General features: G+C 40.2%; 1 protein-coding gene and 1 long non-coding RNA gene across 2 annotated transcripts; both read left to right on the plus strand.

Annotated features, from left to right (window-relative positions):
• Positions 1–2,738: 2,738 nt before the first annotated feature.
• LOC107105152 (Fc receptor-like protein 4) lies at positions 2,739–4,732 on the plus strand (the record flags this gene model as incomplete). The annotated part of the gene is made up of 5 exons (XM_015405272.1): positions 2,739–2,769; positions 3,005–3,040; positions 3,964–4,230; positions 4,310–4,555; positions 4,656–4,732. Coding segments are annotated over exons 1-5 (657 nt in total), but the record flags the coding sequence as incomplete, so codon positions are not given.
• A 34-nt stretch (positions 4,733–4,766) lies between these two features.
• Positions 4,767–8,425, plus strand: LOC107105153. The gene is made up of 3 exons (XR_001482327.1): positions 4,767–4,808; positions 5,360–5,523; positions 8,395–8,425. It is a non-coding gene; the product is annotated as an uncharacterized LOC107105153 (long non-coding RNA).
• The last annotated feature ends 1,736 nt before the right edge of the window (positions 8,426–10,161 follow it).

Below are 10,161 nucleotides of genomic sequence, written 5' to 3' on the forward strand. Positions count from 1 at the left end.
TGATCCACCTCAACACAGAGACAAACTACAGCATTTCATCCATTTCCACACAGCTTCATCAACACTAACTCCACAGTCTGATCTTACCAGTGACAGAGAGCCGGATGCTACTGCTGGCTGCTCCCTCTCTGGACGACCAACACCAGTAAACTCCACTGTCTGATGGGAGGAGGTAGCTGATCTTACAGGTAGAACCAGCTGGTTTTCCCCATCCATCACACTTTTCTCTGCTTCCTCTGGTTGTGTTCCTCCATACAGTCCATCCAGCAGAGCTGTTGTTCTCCTCACAGCTCAGAGACACAGAGTTTCCTTCAAAGAACTGAGATCTGCTGGGACTCACAGTCAGAGCAGCTGGGAGGAGTGGAAATAAAACCACTAAAATTTTAAGAAGAACCAAAACTGTTAAAGTGTATTTTATTTAAGATGATCAAACACATAACAACCAACCTCTTTTAAAGAACAATGAAGGAAGGCCAGCCCTAAAGACAAAATTATTCTCACTAAATTAAATTATTCTCATTTAACCTTCAACCTTGTGACTACATGCTCACTGAGACTCTATAGCAGCGGTGGGCAATTCCAGTTCCTGAGGGCCGCTATCCTGCAACTTTTACATGTGCCTTTGGTTCAGCACACCTGAATCAAATAATTAGATGATTGAGAGGACTCTGGAGGAAGTGACTGCATACTAAGGAGGTAACCAAGCCATTTAATTCAGGTGTGTTGGAGCAAGGATGGATCTAAAAGTTGCAGGATACCGGCCCCCAGGAACTGGAATTGCCCACCCCTGCTCTATAGTTTAGAGAAATATGTCAAAGTTATGATTAGACCCACTTTGTTGATTCAAACCAATCTAAATATGATAGCAGACATTTTTCTTTACACTGTGAAAAATCTTTACATCCATTTCACCTGATTTAAATCAAATCATTTTGTGATTAAATCATGTTTCTCAACAAAAGAGGAAACGCAAAAAATAAGCTAAGAATTTCTCTACTTACAGAGCAGACATAGTAGAGATGCTCCTCTCATTGTTCCTCTCAGTCATTTGACTGTTTCTTCCGTTGAGGTAGTAATACCAAGTGAAACCCGCCTTCTCTATGTGTGCAGAGGTACTATTTTTTTTCTCTCTAAATAACTTACAAGTTAACAGCATGATTTATTGAATACTAATCAGCTAAACAACTTATTTAAAGTACAAAACTTCAGGAAAGTAATATTTTCCTAAGTACTGCTTATTTAGCGACAAAAATATGAGCAAAAAAAGAAGAAAATTTATAAACTTTGAGTAAAGCTCAAAAATATGTTTCAAAATAAGCTTTGGAGAATAAAATTAGGTGAGGAGAAATAGGTGTAAAGTAGAGCAAAGATACTGTACATTAATGTCGTAAAGAGGAATATGTAGGTGATTGGAACCGAGTGTTTGTGGCTTGTGGGCGCGGGGGTTTCAACCCCTCGATAACATCCAAAGAACAAACATGTGACTCAAGTAAACTTTATGCTGCCAACCATGTTTCCATGCATACTAGTTCAGCAGGGTTGAGTTTTTTTAATCTTCCTTTAAATCCAAGGCCAGGTTTTGTTACCTGCGTGGTTAATATTTACCATGAAAACCAAAAAAAAAAGAAAAAAACTATGAGAAACCAAACTCAAGATAATTTAAATTTGAAATGTTACTTTATAGTTGATAGACACTATATAGGGGGACAGTTGTGTCGGGTGTAGGAGTTTGCCGTGAAATCGAATGGTTGACAGTCAAGCACCAGCTCCAGCTTTCAGTGTCGTTGTGTCCTCTGGCAAGACACTTCAACTGCATTATCTACTAACAGAGGCCCTGTGGCACCAGTGTATTGTACCCTCGCTTCTGTCAGTGTACCTCAGGGCAGCTGTGGCTACAGTGTAGCTTGCCACAGTGATCAGTGATGCGTGAATGGGTGAATGACTGAATGTAGCGTAAAGCGCTTTGAAGTCTCCTGACTTGAAAAAGCGCTATATAAGTAAAGACCATTTACTTGTTGGTTTGCATGGTGATTGACAGGCCCCCTGTCCAGGGTGTACCCTGCCTCTCACCCAACTGGAGACAGGCACCAGCACCCCTTGTGACCCCGCTTGGGACAAGTATGACAGAAAATGGATGGATGGATGTCACTTTATGCAGGTGGGTAGTTCTCTGGCTGATTTTCTGGTAAACACATGACCACTAACTTGCCTTCTGATCCACCTAAAGCCGACTTATTTATAACACGCCTGCAGTGCTCAAGGGTGAAAAACCACATACCACACACAGATGCTGACAGTAGTTAAAACATTAATCTGGTCCTCCTCATATGATGTTCGTTGGATGCTGAAGTTTGTACCTTTGACATGCAACCAACGAGTTGTTGGTTCAAGCCTCTGCTCTGACTAGCAGTCATTGTGTTCTTGGGCAAGACTCTTACCCTCATTATCCATTTCTGGTGCTCAGAGGGCCTGGTGACGCCTGTACATAGTCGCCTCGCTTCTGTCAGTGAGCCCTGGTGTGTGAGTGAATGGGAGAATGACTAAATGTAGTGTAAAGTGTAGTGTTTTAATCAAGAGCATACCAACAGAGAAGAAGATATAATGATCTAATATTTGGTCTCAGCACAACCGAGCTAGGATGAAGAGAGATAAAAACCAACCTGTACAGAGGAAGAGGGCGGGCTTTATTCTGTGTTTCTATCCAGAAATGAAAAGCCGTCAGATGAGTGAGAGGAACCATGAAGGAAACACCTCAGAGCCTGCTGCTTTGTAAGTACAGAACATCTGCTGCTCTAAAGATGATTGATGGAGGAACAGAAGTTAATGAAAGTGTTAAAAGTTTAAAGATTAGGCTTTAGTGCAAGATAAAAATCATAAATTTTTATTAAATATTACCCAGTATAATAATAAATTAGAAAAGCTCTACCCACAATAGAGAAATCCTGGATGTTTTCCTCAAACTCTAAACTTTGATTTTAAATCCGTCTAAATGTGTTTTCTGTAGGTCTGAGCTTCCTGCTGTGCTGCAGAACAAACCAAGGTTAGAAACATTTTCACTATTGAGAGTTAAGAAAAGTTATTGAGGGTTTCTTAAAGAAAGATAATTTACATTTATATGTGGTTTGCAGAAGTCCTTTACTTTTAGTATCAGTGTGAAAAAACTTACTGTATTGGTCCGAATATAAAACAATATATTTTTTTTCCACTGAAAACAATGTGAAAATGTGGAGTCGTCTTATAATTGGGGTCTAACCAACTATACAGGCAGATGTCTGGGGTTGCTTGACGAACGCAACAGCAGAGGGCGCCTTTTTTTGTAAAACTGTGACATCACTGTGGCTGGGGTTTTTATCTATCACAACAGAGTAGAAGTGACTAGCATGCTACAATAGGAGAGTCGCTGCCCAGAACAGAGTGGATAAAAAGTCAGGCAATTTTGAAGATATGGGAGGTGGGGTTATGATGCCAATTATAAAATAATGGTGGTCAACTTAGCAGAGGTATCAAACAACTGTCAGCCAGCAAAAAGCTAAGTCGATACAGAGTGCAATGTCAGAAGATGGCACATTCAAAAAGACTGAAAAAATGCAAAGAACTAAAGAAAAGCTTTTCAAAAAATTTCAGAGCTGCAAGGAAAGAGTAGAAGTAACAGCTGAGCAAAGTTACATTCAAATTGAAATGTTGCAAGATGTTGCTTAAATCTTGTGTTTTACTTGTTTTTTCGTTGCACAAATCCTTCAGTGCAATATTATTTCAATTAAATTCTTACCAGCTCAATATAAAATAGCTTCTGCAAACATAATAAATTTGGTTTATCATTCTTTTTTTTTCTTTTTGGTCTTTTTTTTTTGTTCATAAAATCTTGACCTGGAAAGAGGCGGTCATCTTATAATCAGAGTCGTCCTATGATCGGGTCATATAATCGGTAAATTCAATCACTGAGTTTATCATTACTCCTCCCAGCTGCTCTGACTGTGAGTCCCAGCAGATCTCAGTTCTTTAAAGGAGACTCTGTGTCTCTGAGCTGTGAGGAGAACAACAGCTCTGCTGGATGGACTGTATGGAGGAACACTACCAGAAGAACCAGGACTCAGTGTGGAGATGGATGGGGGAGAAAAGAAGGTTCTACCTGTACCATCAGCTACCTCCTCCCATCAGACAGTGGAGTTTACTGGTGTTGGTGGTCCAGAGAGGGAGCAGCCAGCAGCAGCATCCAGCTCACTGTCACTGGTAAGATCAGACTGTGGAGTTAGTGTTGATGAAGCTGTGTGGAAATGGATGAAATGCTGTAGTTTGTCTCTGTGTTGAGGTGGATCAGTGATCCTGCAGAGTCCTGTCCTCCCTGTGATGGAGGGAGATGACGTCACTCTGAGCTGTCTAACAAAGACCACTCCCTCCAACCTCCCAGCTGCTTTCTATAAAGATGGCTCCCTCATCAGGACTGAGCCCAAAGGTCACATGACCCTCCACCATGTGACCAGCTCTGACGAAGGCCTCTACAGGTGTAACATCAGTGGTCATGGAGAGTCTCCATCCAGCTGGATCTATGTTGAAGGTCAGGATCACTGATCTTCATCTCTTTGCTTCCTGACTTCAATCATTAAAGTCTCATCATTCATTAATTGGATTATAGCTTTAGATTTTTTTTATTTCAGAGAAACCCAGCACGTCTCCACTGTCAACCACACCTTCTCCCCCTCCTACTGGCTCCTCTTCTTCTCTTCCTGCCATCTTGTTTGCTCTTGAGTCCGCATGTGTTCTGGTTCTACTGGTGCTACTGGGGAAGATAAATTGTCAAAAGTCAAAAGGTTAAATAAAAACTTCTTAATTCATAAATACCTTTTCTTCTGTTGCCACAATGATGTCAACATTAAACCCGATTCCCAAAAAATATTCATTAGATAAAAAAAAAGAACTTCTTGATCTGGGGAACTTCATTCATTTTAACTATTGCCTCAATTTATTCCCTCATAAGACTAAAATCATGTTGGAGCGTCTGTGTCTGCAGGCTGTGGTTGTTCTGTTTAACTGACTAGCAGCTCTGTGGTCGTCCACTTTCCTGTTTATCATCAAAAAGTTTAAATCAAAAGATGACCTGCAGAATCTAAGCTGACCCAAATAATAAAAAGTAAGATTAGAAATACAACATCTTCAGATGCTTCAGCTTTTATAAATTTATACCCAAATTGTAGAAGAAGTTCAATCAATAATGAATCAGTTTCATACCTCAGTTTCACTGGGCTGGTTCTCCTCAGCAGGGTTGGATATGGGTCTGACCCAGTTAGATCTCCTCTCATCTCTCTGTTGTTCATCTCTCAGCATTAACAGTGTTTCTGTCATTGTGTTTTTCTTCTGTCAGATGGGATGGAAACCTTCTCTCAGTTCCTCAGGACAGAGTTCAGGGAGGAAGACATCAAGTTCTGGTCGGTCTGTGAATACAGAACCACTGATCCAGGAACAGAGCTGCTGTCCAAAGCCAGATCTATTTCTACAGCCTTGATGGAAGCAGAGGCCTCCAAGCAGGTAGGAGGGGACATGTTCATGTCTGCAGAGCTGCAGGGATCTTCTGCTGCATCAGGAGCTGAAAATGATCAGAGAACATCTAGTGTTCTGATCCGTTCAAGATGAAACATGGAGTCCCTGTTAGAAACATATCTGTGGGTGAGGACTAAACCCTCCATAGTAACCAGCTGGCTGAGAAAGAGTTATTTCTGCCGGATAGCTGAGATTTTCCGATTATTAGCTTAATATTAAATGTATCAAATGTTAATTCCTTATTAAAATAGTTTTTGCAATTTAAAGGGATAGTTCGGGATTTTTGACATGAATCTGTATGGCATCCCCATCACCAGTGTCATGCAATCACACTGACTTACCCCTGGCAGCGTCCTGTGAGCAGAGTTCTGGTCCACTTTTGGTCAAGCTTGAAGTAGTCCGGCAGGTTTGCTAGTCCCAGCGAAATAAAACGTTTCTCTTCCCAAAACATTATGTGTTCAAAAGAGTGATATTTTTGCATCCCAAAAACATTGTAGTGGAAAAAGTCACACGTCGTTATCAATTGGTCCTATTTTCTCAACGAGCTAGGCGGAGTGAGACATGCATCCGGCTGTTGTTGAGCTCGCTGTCAGAATGACGGCGCGCACTGATACGAACAGAGAGAAAATAGGACCAAGTGATAACGACGTGTGACTTTTTCCACTACAATGTTTTCGGGATGCAAAATTATCACTCTTTTGAACACATAATGTTTTGGGAAGAGAAACGTTTTATTTCGCTGGGACTAGCAAACCTGCCGGACTACTTTAAGCTTGACCAAAAGTGGACCAGAACTCTGCTCACAGGATGCTGCCAGGGGTAAGTCAGTGTGATTGCATGACACTGGTGATGGGGATGCCATACAGATTCATGTCAAAAATCCCGAACTATCCCTTTAAGGCAAACCACAGCAGGAACAAGGACTATTAGATCAGAGCTTAACTTGGCATCAAAGTAGACAGATAACAATGATGAAGGAGGAAACTGGGTTTTATAATCCGACCTCGAAAAAAGAGGCTGCAGATCCAACTGTCATGTTCGGATTAATGTGTCTAACCCACATGCAGAACACTCGGAGGCAGAAGAAAAGTTCAAAGATTTATTTACAATAAATGTACACAGTTTGATCAGATCCAGGAGGGGACTTGACTGGTCACGAGTGGGTTCACTGCTGAGGAGGACAGAGATTAGTGGAGGTCCAGGTATTTTGCAGGTTGAGAGTGTTCAGGTCAGTACCTGTTCTGGAGTGGAGCAGAGCTGCAGAGGGGGGGAACCTTGGGGGTCCAGAGGTTGTCGGCAGGCTGAGGGCAGAGGTGGAGGCAGAGCTTACAGAGTGCAGGCAGATCACAGATTGAGTTTCCTTCCAGTAATCTTCTGAGAGCGTGCAGGCAGATACTTGACAGAGACGGCTCTCCAGAGTTCAACTGAGAACGAGCAGACAGATCACCGGCAGAGAAACTCTCCAGAGTTTCAGGTATTCAGGCAGGATCTACCTGGGAAGCAGAGAGGAGAAAACGGGATCAGGTTTGGTTCACAAAAGTCAGAGTTCACAGACAGGCAGGTTGGCTCAGGCTTGCTAACCGTTACTGGCAAACACTCTGGCACTGGAGTGAAGCCCTCCGCCTCCTTAAGCACAGATCTCCTGATGAGCAGATGGGAGACAGGTGGTTCGGTCGGCTCAGGCTCCAGGAGATCTCGTACGCCCTCTGGTGGAGAAAGTGGACAAACCTCCAGATCCCAACACCAACTTATATTTTGGTGTATAAGTTGACAAGTTAAACCATTCTAAGGTTCAGATAAACCTGTTTTGATTGAAGTCCATTTAGGATGGAGCCGTGTTCTCATTTTACTATTTGACCCTTTTGATAGTTTGATGGCAGAAGTGGGCAATAACTAGTTACAATTGGAAAGAAATATACTCTTAAAGTAATTTTATTGTACTGCATTTTTTCTGTTTACTTGAATAAGATTAATATGAAGTGTTGATATTTCTACTTGAGTAATATTTCTGACTAATCTGCTGCCTGTGAGTAACTGGAGGTTTTCATATAAAAGGTGAATCCACAGTGGTCAGGACAGGCGCTTCTACCTCGTTTTTCAGCCCTAAACAGTGAAACCAAGCATGAATATATTTGATAGATCAGGGGTAACCAATTAAAAATCAGTGGAGTGCGAATGAAGAAAATCAACAACCAGTAAAGGTCCGGAGACATTTTTCATTTCTAATCTTTAATCTGTTACTTTAAACAGAATTTAATACTTAAATAAAATGCAGCTGTTTATGCATCCATGTTATACATTGACTTTTTAAATAAAATATATATAAAAAATAGAACTTTTTTCCACTTTAAAATATAAAGCGTTTTTGAAGTAGAGAACAACAATCTTTCAGTTTGGATTTACCATATGTTTTTTTTCCAATAATTTCCAGATAACTGCTTTTGGATTTTACTTAAGTAAATAAGTGGAAGTAGTTCTGCTTATACTTGATTACAATTTTTGAGTATTCTACTCACCCTCTGTTTGTTCAGGGCACACATTTGTCTCATGGATGAGCCTAGGTATTAGAATAGTTAGAATGGTAGAAAAAAAACTGAGCTCCAAAGGGCAGAAAGTACCAGGAACCCCTCAGCTTATGGAGGCCAAGCATCCCCACCCAACATGAAGGGAGGTCAGTAATGAATGACAGGAGCAGAGATCCCCAAACTAAAGAGACATAGATAGAGATTTCTCCTTCATGATAGTATTTCATGTAACTAACCTTACTGAAAAACTGTGAGCTTTGTTCTAATACTTTTATGTCATCACACAATTTTTGTCTCATATGTTATTATCTAACCTTTATTTCTTTCCTTCTAGAGTGTGTTGATGTTCTACCAGAGCTTCCAGTGGAATCAGACCTCATCTACTCCTCAGTGAGGTAGTCTGACCTCTGACCTCCAGCTGCTGCCTTCTGACTGCTTCATCCAACAGACTCTATTATGTCAACATTCATGTTTTTCATGTTGCTATCATCCTGCTGTTAGAATATATCTCTATGCATGTGCACAGGCCTCCATCAAGAAGCTATCTCAAAAGGTTAAAAAAATCCTTTGACCAAACCAGATCACCACTAAAATTCAATAAATTCTAAGCTGAGCTAAGACTCACCAATGGTGAACATTTCAGAAAAATCCTTCACTTTTTCTGGTTTTGCAAAACAACCAACAAAGAATCAATCAAAGCAAAGCTAGCAAACACATTAGCTCCTTGGTGGAGATCATGAAACGCTTCTTTAACGCGTCTTTAATCTCTTTGGATTTAATCATCTTTAGTTAAAGTTTTTTTTATAATCTGGACTATTAAAACAGGCGTGAGAACTCTGGTTTCATGCCCTCTGTGGGTTTCAGAGAGCTGACAGAAAATAACTGATGTGTTCCTGTTTGGTCTTTGCTACCTGATGCACCACTGATCTGTAGAGCAGCAAACACAGAACAATAAACCACAGCCTGAGAAATGCTGCAGTGGAAACTTTCACTGTGGGTGTGGGCAGCTCAAAGGGTCTGACTTCATAAAAACTTTTATAAAATTTGTTTCCTGTTACAGTAGGTATTTCATATAAATATATTTTACCAACCAAATTATGACTTTCTCTCTTAGTCTAAATGCTTTTCTTGTTTAAAACGTAACTTTAGAAAATTAGTTGTGAAGTGATTTAAGGAACTAATTAAGTCATTTACAAGTTTACTTATTTAAAGTTAGTGCTTCATCCAAACTTTAATGCAATACATTATTTCCTTATTTTCTTGCTAACTCTTTTTAACATTGTTTTTTTTGCAATATTTAAATATTTTATTTTAAACTGTTTAATTAATTAACTCCTTTTAGATAAAGCAACTAGTCATTTTCTCATCCAACAAGGTTGAAGATACACAGTTTATGATATTTTGACTCCTACATGAAAAAGAATTGGGTAACTGAAGATTTGAGATTCCAGTGTAATTAAAGGTGCATTCACACCCGGTGTCCATGTGAAATTCACCGCTGTGCATTTCTACCCTGGCCAACCAGACTGAATTACTCTGAGCATAACTCAGTCTTGTACACCAGCAAGATCTTGTCAAGCACTCAGAATGTTGGACCCAGAAATCAAGCAGACCTCACAGAGATTAATCAAAACAATCTTTTTTTCTATCTTTTTTTTAAAGCCACCCAAAACCTCTTACTGATTTCATCTTTTGTCAATGTATTTCACTCTGATTGGGCATAGCTTTATCTCGGTTGCACTTCTTTAGCCTACATGGGAACTACAACCATTCCCTGATTGGTTGTTGCAAGGAGATTTCACAGAAAAGTTTGGATTTTTTAATTTCAGTGGTTAATGTCCTACAAAGTAGTACAAAGTGAGAGCAGAGCAATAACAGTTCTCACTGCCAAGCAATCGAGAGCCAAAAGTGGTTCCTGGCATGGCAGTTTTTAAAAATGGTCTATGCTAGTTGAGAACCGGATTATGGCAGTTGGGAACTAGCTTAAGCCGTCAACTATTTAAACTCTGAATTTTTGAAAATGGTAAATTCATCAATCTCACTCCACAACCCAAAATATTGCAATTTCACAGCTAAAAAGTATTTTAGATTGTGAAGACAC

This window comes from Cyprinodon variegatus, unplaced genomic scaffold (assembly GCF_000732505.1).
Source record: "Cyprinodon variegatus isolate N-32 unplaced genomic scaffold, C_variegatus-1.0 Scaffold2098, whole genome shotgun sequence".
NCBI classification, from domain to species: Eukaryota; Metazoa; Chordata; class Actinopteri; order Cyprinodontiformes; family Cyprinodontidae; genus Cyprinodon; species Cyprinodon variegatus.